The 19339-nt window shown below is 50.3% G+C and overlaps 1 protein-coding gene across 1 annotated transcript; it reads left to right on the forward strand.

Moving 5' to 3' along the window:
- The first annotated feature begins 7470 nt into the window (after nucleotides 1–7470).
- On the forward strand, nucleotides 7471–16773 carry LOC101601223 (mitochondrial uncoupling protein 2). The gene is made up of 8 exons (XM_004656281.2): nucleotides 7471–7617; nucleotides 8785–8946; nucleotides 12149–12364; nucleotides 12506–12716; nucleotides 14616–14810; nucleotides 14891–14992; nucleotides 15556–15736; nucleotides 16433–16773. The coding sequence occupies exons 3-8, from the start codon at nucleotides 12239–12241 to the stop codon at nucleotides 16545–16547; spliced, it is 930 nt and encodes a 309-aa protein (XP_004656338.2). The 5' UTR covers nucleotides 7471–7617; nucleotides 8785–8946; nucleotides 12149–12238; the 3' UTR covers nucleotides 16548–16773.
- The last annotated feature ends 2566 nt before the right edge of the window (nucleotides 16774–19339 follow it).

Consider the following 19339-nt stretch of genomic DNA (forward strand, 5'->3'; position numbering starts at 1 on the left):
TGAGGTAGGGTCACACTCTGGCCCAGACTGACCTGGAATTCACTATGTAGTCTCAAGGTGGCCTTGAACTCACAGTGATCCTCCTACCTCTGCCTCCCAAGTGTTAGGATTAAAGGTGTGCGCCACCATGCCCGGTTTGTGTCTCCAAATTTAAATAGTAACTTGAAGGGCTGGGGAAGTGGCTCAGTGAGTAAAAGGGTTTGCTTCACAAGCACAAGGACTTGAGTTTGGATCCCCAGCACCCACATAAAATGCTGGGTGTAGTGATGAATGGTACGTCACCAGCACCGGGGAAACAAAGACAGGAAGATGTCTAGTGTTTGCTTGCTACCTAGTTTAGCCAGATTGGTGAGCTCAAGGTTCAATGAGAGACCCTGTCTCAAATAAATAAATAAATAAATAAGATAGAGGGACTGGGAAGATTGCTCAGTGGTTAAAGACAATTGCAAAGCCTGATGGCCTCAGTACCCAGATGCACAAGGTGATACATGCATCTGGAGCTCATTTGCAAATGGCAAGAGGTCCTGGTGTGCCTACATACAATCTCTGTCTTTCTGTCCTCAAAAATGAATGAATCAGGGCTGGAGAGATGGCTCAGAAATGAAGGCGCTTGCCTGTGAAGCCAAAGGGTCCAGGTTCAATTCCCCAGGACCCACATAAGCCACATGCACAAAATGACATGTGCGTCTGGAGTTTGCAGCAGCTGGATGCCCTGGTGCACCCATTCTCATTCTCTCTCTCTAATAAATGAAAATAATTTGTTTTAAAAAATGAATGAATCAGAGCTGGAGAGATGGCTTAACAGTTAAGGCACTTACCTTAACTTGCCTGCAAAGCCAAAGGATCCAGGTTTGATTCCCAGGACCCACGTAAACCAGATCCACCAGGTGGCGCATGCATCTGTAGTTCATTTGCAGTGGCTGGAGGTTCTGGCTCACCCATTCTGTCTACCTCTCTCTGTCTCTCTCTCTCTCTCTCTCTCTTAAATAAAATGAAATAAAAAAAAGAATGAATCAAAATATTTTCTTTTCTTTTTCTTTTTTTTGGGGAGGGGTTGGGGTTTCGAGGTAGGGTCTCACTCTAGCCCAGGCTGACCTGGAATTCACTATGTAGTCTCAGAGTAGCCTTGAGCTCACAACAGTCCTCCTACCTCTGCCTTCCAAATGCTGGGATTAAAGGTGTGCGCCACCATGCATACCTGGCAATATTTTTATAAATATTTTATTTATTAGAGAGAGTGGGGAGGAGGGGAAGGGAGAGAATTGGGTGCACCAGGGCCTCCAGCCACTGCAAACGAAGTCCAGACACATGTGCCACCCTGTGCATCTGGCTTACATGGGTCCTGGGAATCGAACCTGGATCCTTTGGCTTTCAGGCAAGTGCTTTTTAAAAAAAATTTTTTGTTGTTATTTTATTTATTTTAGAGCAACAGACAGAGAGAAAGAGAGAGAGAGAGAGAGAGAGAGAGAGAGAGAGAGAATGGGCACGCCAGGGCCTCCAGCCACTGCAAACGAACTCCAGACGCGTGCACCCCCTTGTGCATCTGGCTAACATGGGTCCTGGGAAATCAAGCCTCGAACTGGGGTCCTTAGACTTCACAGGCAAGCGCTTAACCGCTAAGCCATCTCTCCAGCCCTCAGGCAAGTGCTTTAAAGGCTAAGCCATCTCTCTAGCCCATGGCAATATTTTAAAATTTGATATATATATATATATATATATATATATATAGAGAGAGAGAGAGAGAGAGAGGAGACAGAGAGTATAGGTGTGTCATGGCTTCATGCCATTGCAAACAAATTCTAGATGAGTGTGCAGCTTGGTGAGTTTGGCTTTACATGGATACTGGAGAATTGAACTTGGACCAGCAGGCTTTGCAAGCAAGCACTTTTAACCTTCCTCTGAGCCATCTCTCCAGCCTTAATGGTAATATTTTAAAAGACTATTTTACTCAAGAAAAATGAATGTTAAGTAAAAGGAAAGATTACATCTTTGTAGGCAAGTTCAGTGTGACTGGACACTTTGGAAACTGCACAGCGCTACACTAACGCAGGCACTCACTGGGTTTCCCCACGAGCAGCACCTGGTGTTGGGAATGGCAGTGCTCAAGGCCAGTCCTGTCTTCAAGGAGCTCACTGGAGTACAGGATGCTGAGCAGGAAGGACGACGCACCAAAAACAAATTACACAGAATGACATAATCTACAAACAGAGGTACATACAAGATAAAGCACACACCAGGCAGTGAATCAGAATCGCTGGGACTGGCTGATGGAGGGGAGACCCTATCTCAAGGACGTATGCAGACTAGTGTTAAGAGGACACCCAAATTTCTCCTCTGGCCTCTGTGGGCACCGACATCTGCACAGACATTTGCAGACACCACACATCATACCACACACACCGTACATACAATACACACAAAGATTTTTGTTTGTTTTTGTTTTTCGAGGTAGGGTCCTTAGGCTTCACAGGCAAGCACTTAACCACTAAGCCATCTCTCCAGCCCCTTTTATTTTTTACTGGAGTTATGATCTTGAAGTATTTTTACAGTGCTGAATCACAAGATGGGAACCTCCCCCCCCCTTTTTTTTTGGTTTTTTGAGGTAGGGTCTCACTCTATCCCAGGCTGACCTGGAATTCACTATGTAGTCTCAGGGTGGCCTCCCGAGTGCTGGGATTAAAGGGGCGCGCCACCACGCTCTGGGAGGAACCCTTTCATCTGATAAAACAAAACTACAGAGAGAGTTGTGTCTAAATGAATGCTTATAAATGCACAGCAAATGGAAAAAAAAAAAGCGTGGGCTCACAGGAATTTCTGTGGGTACATCACTAAGGTGCATGCAACTAGCAGACTTGTACCCTGAAATGTCCGTGATGAGAATGGAGACCCTGATTGTCTTCCTGCTCAGAGCAAATGGAAGTACAGACATTTGCATTGGCCACAGAGGAAACCGCTACAGACTGAACCACAAAACAACTGTCATGGTGCCACAACAGAAAGAGACTAGAATTCCATTGTTTAGCTTTGAGTTATTTTATTTTTGGTCTTATGAGACAGGGTCTCACTTTGTACCCCAGGCTGGCCTGGAATCCACAATCCTCCTGCCTTAGCCTTCTGAGTGTTAGGATTAAAGTCATGTACCACCATGCCAAGCTTTGTTTAGCTCTGATTTAAATGAGAAAATCTGTAAAGAAATTGCCACGCATAGCCTGTGCAGGAAAGAAAGCCTTCTAAAACTTACATTCCAGTAGAAAAAAGTTCTCCCTCTCTCAGGGCTGGAGAGATGGCTCATCAGTTAAGACCATGCTTGCAAAGCCTAAGGACCTGAGTTCGATTCCTAGTACCCACACAAAGCCAGATACACAGTGAGGTGCTTGCATCTGGAGTTTTTTTTTTTTTTTTTGCAATGTTTTCAGACCTTGGCACGCCCATTCTCTTTCTCCCTCTGCCTTTTTATTTCTCTCTCAAATGAATACATGCATGCACCACCTTGTGCATCTGGCTTACGTGGGTACTGGGAAATCAATCCTCAACAGGGGTCCTTAGGCTTCACAAGCAAGTATTTAACCACTAAGCGATCTCTCCAGCCCCAATAACTATTTTTTTCAAAAAGAAAGTTCTTCCTCCCCATTTCTGGCTGGAGAGATGGCTCAGTGGTTAAGATGCTTGCTTGCAAAGCCTAATGAGCCAGGTTTGATTCCCCAGGACCCACATAAACCAGGTGCACAAAGTGGCTCATGCATCTGAAGTCCCTTGGCAGCAGCTAGACACCCTGAAATACCCATTCTCTCTGTCTCTCTTCTCTTGATCTCTCTGCTTGCAAATAAATAAATAAAAAATAAAAAACTCTAAAATATATTTTACATGGTTATATATACTTGAGGGTTTGTGAAGTTTTATAGCTTTGGACAATAAAAAAATAAATAACACTTTGACTTCTAGATCTGAATCTTGGCTAAACAATCTAGTACAATGAGGAGTGGCTTGGCTCAGGCTGACCTGGAATTCACTATGTAGTCTCAGGGTGGCCTTGAGCTCTGCCCCCTAAGTGCTAGAATTAAAGGTGTGAGCTACCACGCCCAATATATATGAGAGGGAGATGGGGGGAGAGAGAGCAGCTACTGTAATGAACTCCAGACATGGGTGCTCTCTTGTGCACATGTGCAACCTTGTATGCTTGGGTCACCTTGAGCACCTGGTTTACACGGGATCTAAAGAGTCAAACATGGGTCCTTAAGGTCACAGGCAAGCACCTTAACCATTAAGCCATCCCTCCAGCCCTCTTTTTATTTATTTATTTTTTTGGCGGGGGGTTCAGGGTCTCACTCTGGCCTAGGCTGACCTGGAATTCACTATGTAGTCTCAGGGTGGCCTCGAATTTACGGTGATGTATCTCTGCCTCCTGAGTGCTGGGATTAAAGGTGTGTGCCACCACGCCTGCCTCTTTCCTTCTTTTAATCTAATAAGATCTCTGCTAAGGGTATAACGTCTGTTGCTGTCTGGCTAACTGTATATATACTATGCTCTCACCAAACTGCCCAGTAAGCACCTCTCTTAATGTTCATACCCATATATTAATGGTACCCTCACTTTTAGTTAGAGAACCTTCTGTTTTCAGATGGCGATGACCTTGGGATGACTCAGAAGGCATCATGGTGCTGAGAAGAAGTGACAGAGGAATGCTCAGCACTGAAATATCTCGGTCACACCTTCCATGGCTCAGGGTCCATTACGGAAAAGGTGGTAGAAAGAATGTAAGAGCCAAAGGAAGGGTAGGACTCCTTACAATGTGCTCCTCCTCCTGACACAAATGACTTGGATATCCATGCCCTCACAGTGCCTGACACTACCTACACAAGACCATAATAATAGGAGGAAAAGATCATGACATCAAAATACAAGAAAGACTGATTGAGAGGGGGAGGTGATATGATGGAGAGTGGAAATTCAAAGGGGAAAATGGGGGGAGGGAGGGAATTACCATGGAATATTGTTTACAATTATGGAAGTTGTCAATAAAAAATAAATAAAATCTCTGTAGGGGTTGGAGAGATGGCTTAGTGGTTAACATGCTTGCCTGCGAAGCTTAATGACCAGAGTTTCATTTCCCAGTGCCCATGTAAAGCCAATTGCACAAGATGATGCGTGCATCTAGAGTTCATTTACAGCTGCTGGAGGCCCTGGTGTGCCCATTCGGTCTGCTCTCTTCTATCTATCTCCTTCTGCTTGCAAATAAATAAATGTTTTTTAAAAGCCTTGGGCTGGAGAGATGGCTTAATGGTTAAGGCACTTGCCTGCAAAGCCAAAGGACCCTGGTTCAATTCCCCATTATCCACATAAGCACATAAGGTGGTACATGCATCTTAAGTTCATATGTAGTGACTGAAGGCTCTGGTGTTCCCATTCTCTTTCTCTCTATCTGCCTGTCTTTCTCCATATATCAAATAAATAAAGTTTAAAAAATATTTTTAAAAACCTTGCTGGGCATGCTGGCACATGCTTTTAATCCCAGCACTCAGGCAGGGGGCTTAGGTAGGAGGTTATGAAGGGCTAATAGCCTTCCCTGAAAACTAAAGGGAACTAAAGAGTTAATAGCTATTCCTAAAGCTTGTTGGCAATAAAGAAGTTTGGCACCTTTCCTGACTGATGAACTCCTCTCACCCTAGACGGCCTTGAAGGACCAGAGACCGTCTGGGTATCCTCCCTTAGACATTCCTGGCTGAAGAAGCCTATTCTGAACAAGGACACAAACAGCTACAATTTTCTTATCAAATGCACCTTGTCCAGTCTTTTTCTTAGGATCCTCCTACTTACACCCTAGCCTGGCCCAGTGTTTCAGTCTTCATCCCGGGGAAAGCTGAGGCCCTTCACTGCTCTCTCTAAATAAAACAGTCTTGCCTGTAGAGATCAAATCCGGTATTTCCTTTTGCTTTTTCTCTTACACTTTCCTTAGAGGTTCGCTGTGAGTTTGAGGCCAGCCTTTAGACTACATAAAGTCCAGGTCAGCCTGGGCTAGAGTGAGACCTTACCTCAAAAAAAAAAAGGAAGAAGAGGAGGAAGGAGGAGGAAAGAGGAAGGAGGAAGGAGGGCTGCAGAGATGGCTTAGCGGTTAAGCAGTTGCCTGTGAAGCCTAAGGACACAGGTTCAAGGCTTGATTCCCCAGGACCCATGTTAGCACAAGAGGCCATGTGTCTGGAGTTCGTTTATAGTAGCTGGAAGCCCTGTCATGCCCGTTCTCACTCTTTCTCTTTCTTTCTCTGTGTCACTCTCAAATAAAAATTAACAAAAACATTTAAAAAATATCTCTAAACCTTACTTTCTAGCCTGTGGATTTCAAGTCTTTAAATTCATAAGAATCGGGCTGGAGAGATGGCTTAGCGGTTAAGCGCTTGCCAGTGAAGCCTAAGGACCCCGGTTCGAGGCTTGATTTCCCAGGACCCACGTTAGCCAGATGCACAAGGGGGCACACGCGTCTGGAGTTCGTTTGCAGTGGCTGGAAGCCCTGGCGCGCCCATTCTCTCTCTCCCTCTATCTGTCTTTCTCTCTGTGTCTGTCACTCTCAAATAAATAAATAAATAATTTTTAAAAAATTTAAAAAAATTCATAAGAATCCACGAATATCCCAAAATTCTCATATATCAATGTGTTGGCATATATTGGTGCTTTGGCAGAGAAACCTCAAAACTCCGGTATCAAAACCTTAAATGAGGGCTGGAGAGATGGCTTAGCAGTTAAGCGCTTGCCTGTGAAGCCTAATGGCCCCGGTTCGAGGCTTGGTTCCCCAGGTCCCACGTTAGCCAGATGCACAAGGGGGCGCACGCGTCTGGAGTTCGTTTGCAATGCCTGGAAGCCCTGGCGCGCCCATTCTCTGTCTCTCTCTCTCTCTGTCACTCTCAAATAAATAAATAAAAATGAACACAAAGTGTTTTTTAAAAAAGTCCAGAGACAAATACAGACCAACTTCCTTTCCTTACTCCCCGAATGCAGGCCAGTCCGGCCAAAAGGCCCAGTCAAGCATTGGTTGTTTTCCTGTTCGTCCCCCACCTCCCACCCCGCGACCATCAGCTAGCTGAGGCGCCCATCCTATGCCTGGGCAGGGCCCGCAGCTGGCCCGGGGCCCGCTCGGCACTTCTCACATTCTGAGCGCCATCCTGTCTGACTGAGGCCCAGCCCCACTGCAGCCGTTAGAACGTTCCCGGGTCGCCTGGGACCTGACGGGGTGCGGCGGGGAGGAGGCGGGAACGCAGGCTCCGCCTCCTCCCCGCCCTCAGGCCCCGCCCCCAGGACCACGCCTGCCGCCGCCCTCAGGCCCCGCCCCCACGACTAAGGCTGCCGCCACCCTCAGGCCCCGCCTCCAGAATGCCCCGCCCCCAGGACTACATCCCGCCGCCCGCCCCGCCCCGCCCGCAGGCCCCGCCCCCAGGACTACATCCCGCCGCCCGCAGGCCCCGCCCCGCCCCGCCCGCAGGCCCCGCCCCCAGGACTACTTCCCGCCGCCGTCCGCGCACCCTCCGCTCCTCCCGCCAGGGCTGTCTCCCGATCTATCCTGGTTGGCGCAGTCTCCACGCGCCCGCCGTGGAACAAAGCCGCTCGCACTCGAGTTCTCCCTACGGTCCGGTGAGCCCGGCCCCAGCCCTGCCCCCGCTGCACCTGCTCCCTCCATCCTGGCCACGCGGACCCTCGTGCTTCCGCTCTTTAATTACCTTTCCCTCCCGGCCTAATTTGTACTTGTCCCTGTCTTTTATTTCTCCTTTCACTCTAAAATTTATTATTATTATTATTTTGTTTTATTTTAGTTTTTTTTCGAGGTAGGATTTTACTCTAGCCCAGGCTGCTGATCTGGAATTCGATGTGTAGATTCAGGATAGCCTCGATCTCACGGCGATCCTCCTACCTCTGCCTACCGAGTGCTGGGATTAAACACGTGCGCCACCACTCCCGGCAATTTATTATTTTTAAAAATTCTTTCGAGATAGGATCTCGCTCTAGCCCAGCCTGACCTGGAATTCACTATGTAGTGTCAGGGTGGTTTCGAACTCACAGCTATCCTCCTATCTCTGCCTCCCGAGTACTGGTATTTCAGGCGTGCACCACCACGCCCGGCTTCTTTTTTTTTTTTTTTTTCTTTTTTAAGTTGGTTTCTGGCTGACCTGGAGTTCGCTCTGTAGTCTCAGGGTGGCCTCAAACTCAGCCATCCTTCTACTTCTGCCTCCAGAATGCTGGGGTTGCCCGGCTCCTTATCCTACCCACCACCCCTCCAGCCACAACGCCAGCCTGCCTTGCCTGGGTGGGTGTGGGGCCTTACACGTCACTGCTAACCAGAATGAGCCTCCCCGGGTGGCCCCAAGCCATGTGCCCCAATGCCTCTTATACTTGCTGGGGTTGTCTGCCAGGGGAAGGCCTGAAGCTTGACTGTCTTGATGTCAGAGCAAGTTCCCTGACTTGCTTTCAGGGGACTGGAGTGGAGGGCACACTGTCCTGTAAAAACACACACGCATGAAACGCTCCTGTCTTGGGGGCTGCTTATCCACAGACCTGTCAGGAAAACAAGTTTGGAAGACAGCCAAAGTGTGATACTTTGAAGGGAGACCCTTGAGTTCATTTCCCCCACCCCGATGATGTGCACCTCGTCCCTGACTGTCCTGAGTGGGATGAGTTATGTCTCCCCTCCCAGCCAGGCAGGGACTGAATGGGCTTGTGTGTCTGGGGCAGGTGGCTGTGGTGTGGTGCTATACGTGGCGGAATTGCCCTTCCTAACGCTGCTCCTTTCCCCTCGCCCCACAGGACACATAGTATGATCTTTAAGTGTTTAGTCTCCCAGCTGTTTTCTATGGAAAATCAAGGGGATTGGACCATGATAGCCACTGGCAGCTTTGAAGAATGGGACGTCTTTAGAGAAGCTTGATCGTGGAGGCCTCAGTGTGAGACCTCACAGCACCACGCCGGGTAAGAGTCTAGGCCAAGTGCTAAGTGAGCCTCTGCCCCTACTCCCTACCTTCCCCCCCACTTTCTCTGAACACTTTCATCATCCCTGGTCTCCCCTAACAAACCAAGGGTGGTGGACCCCATTGTTCAAAGGAGGAACCCGAGGTCCCAAGTCACCCTGGAAATCAGCAACAGGGCTAAGACTTTAAACACTGTCCCTTTTGAATGTCTCCGAGGCTTGAGATTTGTAATCAAGTTGTTTTTGAACTCTGACACGAGTTATTTCTGTAGGCCTACGATGTATGATTGAAATTCTAAGTCTGGGTTCTACTTTCCTTAGTAGGGTCTTTAGTACAGTGATCTTTGCCCCAGTTCTCAGCCCTCTTGGAAACCTGGCTTTTGGGAAGCCCCCAGACAGCTGAGTATTCATTTATCTGAACGTCACAAACACCCCGAAACCCAAGGGTGGGCATGCGATGGACTTGTGGCATCATGTCTCTGATGCCCAGAAAAATGGATGTTAGTTGCTTGAACCTTCTCAGAACTTTTTTTTTTTTTCCAAGATAGGATCTTACTCTAGCACAGGCTGACCTGGGATTCACTGTGTAGTCTCAGGGTGGCCTCGAACTTTTGGCGATTCTCCTACCTCTGCCTCCCGAGTGCTGGGATTAAAGGCGTCAGAACTGTTTTCATTGGCATGGGACTTTCCTTCTGAAAGGCCTTGTGTGCGTCCCGGGGCTGAAGAAAAGAGGAGGAAAGAAAGGAGGTGGGCGGCAGTGCAAAACAAGTGGCCAAATAGCGGAAGCTTTAGAGCCTGTAGACGAGGGTCTGTCTGTCTTCCCGCGTTTTACACAGCAGTAAGGGCAGCAGCCGCTGGTGGGATTGAGTGAGGCTGGGGCAGTGGAGTGGGCTAAAGTGTCAAGTGCCTCTTACTAGAAAGGGGCAGCCGCTGGGGAGGCCTGGAAGCACCTTTATCCAAGGGGAGTTACCAAGTGGCTGTGGGAAACATGATTCAGCCTTGCCCCAGAGGGGCTCTTGAACCCGTTGCCATGGTGCCTTGCTCTTGATGTCCCTGTTTGTCTCAGCCACCTGGGTGAAGCCCAGGAAGAAGAAGCTGGGTGAACTGTTTGTTTCCATGGCACAAGTGACCTTCTACCACATCCTCCCCCCCACCAGCCAGCGCTTTCCTCCTGAGCCCCAGCAACAGGACAGCCAATCAAACTGGGCTTGGAGCAGCTGCTCCAATGATACCAGAGAAGTAAACTCTGGAGGAAAAAGAGAAGCTGGTCACCCTCCCCCACTGGGGGTGCTGGGCTCACTTCCTCCTGGGGCAGTGAAAAGGGTGTTGGTCCAACTCTGAAAACAAAATATAGTTTCTGGTTTCCTGTGTCTTTGTAGCTCCAACCTGCACCTCCCATCTTGTACCTTGAGTGAAGAGGAGGGTTTGGAAGAAAAGAAACAGGTCTCCTGGTTGACCAGGAGGAGGAGTCTAGTGGCTCTGTGCTTCCTCTCAGCCCTGCCCAGCGTCCTTTAAGACCCAGCTAAGAAATCTTTTCTGATCCCCCCCACTTTCCTCATTCCTCTCCTGATGGAATGATAGTTCATTGTTCCCTCTGCAAGCGAATGTCCTGCAAGTCCCAGTACAGCTGGAATTGGAATCCCGTAAGAGTGAATACTGTCCCCTGTGTCTCAGTGAACTGGTGCCAAGCAAAGCAGACTTGTTTAAGAAGCCACTAGAGGGACTGAGCTTGCTTTTTTTTTTTTTTTAAGGTAATATCTCAATCTAGCTCAGGGTGGCCTTGAATTTACAGTGATCCTCCTACCTCTGCCTCCCGAGTGCTGGGATTAAAGGCGTGCGCCACCACGCCCAGCTTTGGGACTGAGCTTTGTGGTGGCCGGGAAGGATTGAATTAATCACCTTGACCGTCCTCCTCTCCTCTTTCAGTAAGTCTAGACCCATCAGAACCTTTCCTGCTTGGAAACCCGGAGCATAAGCCAGTGCATCTTTCCTTCTCAGATCCTGGGTTTGGCAGGACTTTGCCCTCTTCTGTCAGAACCCAGAATAGATCCACACGACAGAAACAGCCTCATTAGTGCCGTGGGGACCAGCAGACCAAGGGCTGTGTGAGAGCTGCCGGGACGGCCCCCACCACACCCCCTGCGTTGAGTGGAGGGAGCCCTTAACAAAATCTGAATATCTTCAGCCAGGTGTGGTGGCGCAGTACTTTAATCCCAGCACTTGGGAGGTAGAGGTAGGAGGATTGCCGTGAGTTCAAGGCCACCCTGAGACTATAGAGGGAATTCCAGGACAGCCTGGGCTAGATTGAGACCCTACCTTGAAAACCAAAAACAAACAAAAAAAAGAAAAGCAAAAGAGAACACCGGAGTTGATCTCTACAGTTTATTGAGAGAAGTAGTGAGGGCAGCAGCCTTCCTGCGGGATGAAACACTGAGCCAGACTGGGGTGCAAGCATACAAGGAGGATCTTAAGAAAAACAGACTGGACCACCTGCAAGTGAGGCAGATAAAGAATGGGCGCACCAGGCTGGAGAAGTGGCTTAGCAGTTAAGCACTTGCCTGTGAAGCCTAAGGACCCCGGTTCGAGGCTCATTTCTTCAGGACCCACATTAGCCAGATGCACAAGGGGGTGCACGCGTCTGGAGTTCCTTTGCAGTGGCTAGAGGCCCTGGTGTGCCCATTCTCTCTCTGTCACTCTCAAATAAATAAGAAATGAACAACAACATAAAAAAAAAAAAAAGAATGGGCGCACCAGGGCTTCCAGCCACTGCAGACGAACGAACTCCACATGCATGCAACCACCTTGTGCATCTGGCTTATGTGGGTCCTGGGGAATTGAACCTAGGTCCTTAGTCTTTGCAGGTAAGTGCTTTAACCTCTAAGCCATCTCTCCAGCCCCAGAATAACCTTTTTTTTTTTTTTTTTTTAGCAGAATTGTCTAGGGAGGATATCCCACCAGACTGCTTCGAGCTAAGGGAAGCTTATCGATTGAGTGGGATAGTTATTACCTCTTTAGTTCCCTCTAGTTTTCAGGGAAGGCTATCAGCCCATTACTCAGAGGCTCATTCCTGTTTTTCCCTTCTAGGGTCACTGAGATCTGCTTAAGGACTTGGTGCTGTCGGGAAGGTGCATTTGAGGGTGGCTCGGGTAGTAAGCAGGGGGCCCTGAGGCCACTGATCATGGGGCTTCTCTCCTTTTGGCTTAGATTCCGGCAGAGTTCCTCTGTCTCGTCTTGCTGGTTGAAGGTGCCCCCTTCTCCAATTTTCTTCATCTTCTGGGACCATAATAGGAAATCATGGTTGGGTTCAAGGCCACAGATGTGCCCCCCACAGCCACTGTGAAGTTCCTGGGGGCTGGCACAGCTGCCTGCATTGCAGATCTTATCACCTTTCCTCTGGACACTGCCAAGGTCCGGCTACAGGTGAGGATGAAGCGGGGGTAAGGGGGGTGCCCTGATGGTGTTTCATCTCCCTCCCCAGCTCAGGCTCCTGGGGCAGTGGAACGCTTGGGAACCGAGGGATGGCAGGAGACGCTTAATAGCCATCCTATCTTGGCCTTGCAGATCCAAGGAGAAAGTCAAGGGACCGTGCGCACTGCGGCCAGTGCCCAGTACCGTGGTGTGCTGGGCACCATCCTGACCATGGTGCGCACCGAGGGCCCCCGCAGCCTCTACAACGGGTTGGTGGCCGGCCTGCAGCGCCAGATGAGTTTCGCCTCCGTCCGCATCGGCCTCTACGACTCGGTCAAGCAGTTCTACACCAAGGGCTCTGAGCGTGAGTGTGCAGGTGGCCGCAGGTGCCTTGGCCTCTGCCCCTCTCTCTCTCTTGATGATTGTTCTTAGTTCATATAGCTGAGGAGTCTCCCCCTCCCTGAGATAGAGGGTCAGAGGGATGGGGAAGTGGGAAGGTCCTGATTGCACACCACCAGGACTGTGCCAGGCTCACAATCACCTTGGGAGTAGGTGGCATCTTCCCCATGTCACAGATGAAGAAATTGAGGCTTGAAGCGGGAGAAGCACTGGCCCAAGGGGACACAATGGCAAACCAGCAATCACACTCTCCTGCCTCCAAAGCTGGCATTCTTCCACCTCAGCATGCCACAGTCAGCCCTCCATTTGCATTTTCTGTGTGTGTGAGACAGAAGCTCCCTATGTAGACCAGCCTGGCCCTGAACTCACTGATATCCACCTGCTTCTGTCTCACAGGCACGAGCCACCTTATCGAGCTAGCTCACCTTCTTACACACAAATAAAGTGAGCCAAGCAGCGCTCCACGCAAGAGGCTGGCTTGTCCAGAATCGCATGGGAAAGCGAAGTATGTCTGGAATGAGATCCCAAGGCTCATGAGTCCCCTTCCATTAGAAGTTTCGGGTTTCATATTTGATGAGAAATCAGTCTCGGGGCTCTTATTTTTGTTTATGTGTGTGAGAGAGAGAGAGAAGTGCCAGGCGTGGTGGCGCACGCCTTTAATCCCAGCACTCGGGAGGCAGAGGTAGGAGGATCGCCAAGAGTTCAGGGCCACCCTGGGACTCCATGGTGAATTTCAGGTCAGCCTGAGCTAGAGTGAGACCCAACCTCAAAAAAAAAAACAAAGAAAAAAAAAAAAGAGAGATTGACAGACAGAGAGGAAACAGGGCATGCATGGTGGCACACCCTTTAATCCCGGCTCTCCGGAGGCAGAAGTAGGAGGACCACTGTGAGTTCAAGACCAGTCTAGGACTGCAGAGTGAGCTCCAGGTCAGCCTGGCCTAGAGTGAGACCCTACCTCGAAAGGAGAGAAATAGAATGGGCATGAGAGAGAGGGGGCGTGGCAGGGCCTCTTGCCACTGTGCTGCAAAGGAACTCCCACCATTTGGCTTTTTTTTTTCCCTTGGTTTCTCAGGGTAGGGTCTCATTTTATCCCAGGCTGACCTGGAATTTGCTATATAGTTTCAGGGTGTCCTTGAATTTATAGCAATCCTCCTACCTCTGCCTCCTGAGTGCCAGGATTAAAGGTGTACACCACCATGCCTGGCTCCCATTTGGCTTTTTTTTTTTTTTTAATTTCAGAGAGAGAATGGGCATGTCAGGGCCTCCTGCTACTACAAACGAATTCCAGGCACAGTGCGCCCCCTTGTGGATTCTGGGGAATTGAACCTGGGTCCTTTGGCTTTGCTGGCAAGCACCTTAACCCCTAAGTCATCTCTCCAGCCCCATGGGAAATCAAATTTGGCCATCAGGCTTTGTACGCGAGCACCTTTAACCTCTGAGCCATCTCTCCAGCCTCTCTGGGCTTTTAAAAGTTTTGTTATTTTTGTTTATTTATTTGAGAGAGACAGAGAGGGACAGAAAGAGGCAGATAGAGAGAGGAAGAGAGAATGGGCACGCCAGGGTCTCCAGCCACTGCAAACGAACTCCAGATGCATACGCCCTCTTGTGCATCTGGCTAACGTGGGTCCTGGGGAGTCGAGCCTTGAACCGGGGTCCTTAGGCTTCACAGGCAAGCGCTTAACCACTAATCCATCTCTCCAGCCCCCTCTCTGGGCTTTTAAAGCAGACTAAACGAAGACATGTTAGGAAAGAAAGTACTGTCTCCTCTTACTTCATTCCTGAAGGTCACGTGACAGTGGCATGGAGGGAGAAGGTAGAAATGAGTGCCAGGTGACCTGACCACTGGTCCCTTGTATGCCCACAGATGCCGGCATTGGGAGCCGCCTCCTGGCAGGCAGCACCACAGGTGCCCTGGCTGTTGCCGTAGCCCAGCCCACGGATGTGGTAAAGGTCAGGTTCCAAGCTCAGGCCCGAGCTGGAGGTGGCCGGAGGTACCAAAGTACTGTGGAAGCCTACAAGACCATTGCACGCGAGGAAGGGTTCCGAGGTCTCTGGAAAGGTCAGTATAGAACATTGGCCTTTGCCCACCTTCCTCTTCCCCGTGCCCCAGGCTCACAGTGGCTCTCCTTGTCTCTGTAGGGACCTCGCCCAATGTTGCTCGTAATGCCCTTGTCAACTGTGCTGAGCTAGTGACCTATGACCTCATCAAAGATGCCCTCTTGAAGGCCAACCTCATGACAGGTGAGTCTGGGTCAGTGGTGGAGGAGGAGTTGGGGAGGAGGGGTCCAGTTGCCTGAAGATCACCTTCTTTTGCTTTTCAAGATACGGTCTCACTCTGGCCAGGCTGACCTGGAATTTAGTATGCAGTCTCAGGGTGTCCTCAAACTCACAGTTGATCCTCCTACCTCTGCCTCCCAAGTGCTGGAATTAAAAGCGTGTGCTATCATGCCTAGCTTTTTTTGTTTTTTTGAGGTCGGTTCTTGCTGTACCCTGGCTGACCTGGGCTAGAGTGAGACGCTACCTCGAAAAACCAAAAAAGAAGAATTAATTGAGCAGGGTGTGGTGGCGCACGCCTTTAATCCCAGCACTCGGGAGGCAGAGGTAGGAGAATCACTGTGCGTTCAAGGCCACCCTGAGACTACAGAGTTAATTCCAGCTCAGCCTGGACCAGAGTGAGACCCTACCTCGAAAAACCAAAAAAAAAAAAAAAAAAGGAATTAATTGAAAAGCCCAAGACTCCTCTCTACTTAAGTAGTTCTCTTCCCTGAGAGAGCTGACTGCCCCTCCCTGCTGCTCCTTGGCAGATAACCTTCCATGCCACTTCACGGCTGCCTTTGGGGCGGGCTTCTGCACCACCATCATTGCCTCCCCCGTTGACGTGGTCAAGACGAGATATATGAACTCTGCCTTGGGCCAGTACCACAGCGCTGGGCACTGTGCCCTTACCATGCTCCAGAAGGAGGGGCCCCGAGCCTTCTACAAAGGGTGAGCCTCTGATCTCCCCCCGCCCCCTCCCCCGCCCTCATACTCAACTCTGGCCACCCACACCTGCCTCACTGGTGGGAGAGAACTACCCGGAAGTGAGGTGCAACCAAGTGTCAAACCTCCCACCGTTGCTCTCACCTGTTTCGTAGATGCTAAAATGGGGGCTCAGGGCCGGAGGTGAGCTCAGTGGTTAGAGCAGCAGGCATGCACAGAGCCCTGGGTTTCGTCCCTAGCGCTACAGAGGGAGGGGCTGGGTCTCAGGAATTTTTCTTTCTTTCTTTTTTTGTGATATTTATTTATTTATTTGAGAGAGAGAGGCGAGAGAGAATAGGCATGCCAGGGCCTCCAGCCACTGCAAACAAACTTCAGATGCATGTGCCCCCTTGTGCTATGCAGATCCTGGGGAACTGAACCTAGGTCCTTGGGCTTTGCAGGCAAGTGCCTTAACCGCTAAGCCATCTCTCCAGCCCAGGATTCTTGCTTAATTTGCAAGCAGAGAGAGAGAGAAGAGAGACAGAATGGGCACGCCAGAGCCTCCAGCCTCTGGAAACAAACTCCAGATTCATTTGCCACTTTGTGCATCGGGCTTTACATGGTTACTGGGGAATCGAACCCAGATCATTAGGTGTTGCAGGCAAGAGCCTTAACTGCTGAGCCATCTCTCTAGCCCTATAACCTGCATTTTGTTTCCTCTAGGTTCATGCCCTCCTTTCTTCGCTTGGGGTCCTGGAATGTAGTGATGTTTGTCACCTACGAGCAGCTGAAACGGGCGCTGATGGCTGCCTACACCTCTCAGGAGGCGTCCTTTTGAGCCTCTCCTGCTGCTGACCTGATGCCTCTGGCTTTGCCTTCATGTCTCCCAGGGCCCTGCTTCCCTTCCCTTGCCCTGCCTTTCCCTCTTTGTCCTCCCTCTCCTTACCCCTTCCTTTCCCTCACCCCACCTTTCCATGCCTGAGTCTAGTGGCTCCATGGAGGGGAGACCTGACCCTTGCCCAGCCCAGCTGGCTTCCTTCACCCATAAAGCAAGCTTAACCTTGGTGTCTCCTCCTCCTTCTCTCATAGCTGTTACCTGATGTCTTGGTCCAAAGGGCCCTTTAGGCACTTTGGTGGCCAGAGGAGAAATCGCCTTCCACATCCGGCCTCTAGCCCAGGGCCTGAGGAGGTTGCCTAGTCCATTTCTCTCCCCATATGCAGCCTGGGCTGAGGTGCTGGGTGGAGGAGCAGGTCAGAGGACAGCAGTGGCTGTCGCTTGCTTGGTACCTGGTGCGCTGGGGCTGCTTTCCAGGCTTGCCCTCGACTCCCCACAGCTGCTCATTGGAAGCGTCAGTGCTGCGAGCTTACTTTACCCCATTTCACACGTGGCCACCCATCTCCCCAAGTCTTAGACTTACTGAGGGCAGGTCAGGCTGCCCACCCTCTACAGTCACATCCATGGGCAGGCATGTTCTGAACATACAGGACAGAACTGACTCAGCACGGGTTGGATTTGGGCTTCCACTGGGCAAACGTGCTGCCTCTAAGGAATTTTTTTTTTTTGTAATTTATTTGAGAAAGAGAAAGAGAATGGGCACTGCAAACGAACTCAAAATGCATGCACCCCCTTGTGCATTTGGCTTACATGGGTCCTAGAGAATCAAACTGGGGTCCTTTGGCTTTGCAGGCAAGCATGCCTGAACCATGGGGCCATCTCTCCAGCCCTGTTCTGTTTTGTTTTGTTTTTCTGACTCCAGGGTAGGGGCTCTCTCCTCCCAGTCTGACCTGAAACTCTAGTCACAGGCCAGCCTCAGACTCCTGGCAATCTTCCCTCCCCATCCTCCCAAATGCTGCAACTACAGGTGTGGGCTACCTGGTTTCAGAGCCTTTTTGTGGGTGGGTTTACCTCCTCCCCAGGCTAGGGATCTCATGGAGGTGGTGACCAGCCATCGAGCAGAGACCAGGACTCAGACTGGCCTTGCTGACTTCTTTCCCAGGACCAGTGCCTGGGCTCCTTGGGGAAGTGTGGCAGCTGTGAAGGGGAGGTCAGTCCCCATCCATCAGTCTGAATCAGCGACGGCTACTGGCCCTTTCCCTCCTTAGTAGGCCAGGGTGAGAGCCACAGACTAGACCCCTTCGTGCTTGGCGGGCCCAGCCCTTCATTCAGCTTCTGACAAATGCAGCTGAGCTCCCACTCCCCTGAAGCAGGAAGCCAGAATCAGGGTGTCAGGCAGCCTAGGCTGTGTGCACACTTGCTCTGCTGCCCTCCTGTAGAACTGGAGGTCTGGCCATGGCTATAGGCACCTTTAGTGATGTCCCGTGAGAGTCTACGGCCCTGGGCGTGTCTGTCAATAGCTGAACGTGCAGGTGGAAGGTGAACAGACTTCGAGCTTGTTCACTTAGCAGCCTTACGGACCAGACGTGGAATTGTCATGAGGCTAGCAGGATTCAGGAGTCTGAGCATGCCCATGGATGGGCTGGGAAAAGGGAAAGAGTCTAGAAAACACGAGAGAGGCCTTGATAATGACAGGAAAACCCTTGGTTTGCCTGAATCCCAGGGCAGCGCCCGTCATTGAGATTGTAGGAATCTCATCACCAAGCCCAGGCATCCTTCAGAGCCTCCTGGAGGGGCGGCAGCAGCCTGAAGGCCTAGTTTCACAAAAGCTTGCTCTCGGAACAGGGAGTTAAAATCCTCCACCTCAGCCCTGCTTTGGAGTGTAGGGTTAGTTTTATTCCATCATCTGGCTTCCATATAGGAGTTGAAACGTTTACTGTAAGTGGGCCCAGGGAAGTGAAGTGCATTGTCCAAGTATATAACCCCAGGCCCACATCATCCTAACAGCTGCTAGAAGCCCTGCCCCGGAGTCTCAAGGTTATTTCTGCTGCTGCTTTTGCGATGCTTCCACAGTGGCTACCAAAGCCAGTCACAGTGCTGAGCTCCTGGAGTCCCAGTACCTTGGAAGGCAGGGGGTTAGGGACAGCCTGGGCAGGATTCTAAGACCTTATCAAAAACAAAAGAACTGGGGGAAAGAAAAGTAAAGAGCCAGGCGTGGTGGCGCACGCCTTTAATCCCAGCACTTGGGAGGCAGAGGTAGGAGGATTGCCAAGAGTTCGAGGCCACCCTGAGGCTACATGTTGAATTCCAGGTCAGCCTGAGCTACAGTGAAACCCTACTTACAAAAAAAAACAAAAACTGCCCCTTAAAGAAAAAAACAACAGCCAGACATGGTGGCACATACCTATAATCCCAGCACTTGAGAAGCTTGGGCAAGAAGGACCAGGAGTCAAGGCCAACCTCAGCTACATGAGTTCTTGGCCTCCCCACAAAGGGCTTAAACTAACCTCTCAGTGGGTGGGATTCTAAACAATGTAGGCACCTTTCCTGTGTCCCTGAAGGCATTCCACCTGCTTACACTCCATAACTAGACATACTGTGGACCAAGCTCAGACCCCACAGAGGAGCAGGGAAGAGGGGCACGTTATTGGTGACTGAGGAGTTAGCTATATGCTTGCTGGACCCAGAAACTGGAACTCCTCCAGACCACAAGGATAGCAGCACTTAACTCTCCCTGCAATCTAAGTACAAGTTTATCACACACTTTCATGTCTGTGAGCCCTGCATTGCTGACA

The sequence above is a fragment of the Jaculus jaculus genome, chromosome 3, assembly GCF_020740685.1.
Source record: "Jaculus jaculus isolate mJacJac1 chromosome 3, mJacJac1.mat.Y.cur, whole genome shotgun sequence".
NCBI lineage: Eukaryota > Metazoa > Chordata > Mammalia > Rodentia > Dipodidae > Jaculus > Jaculus jaculus.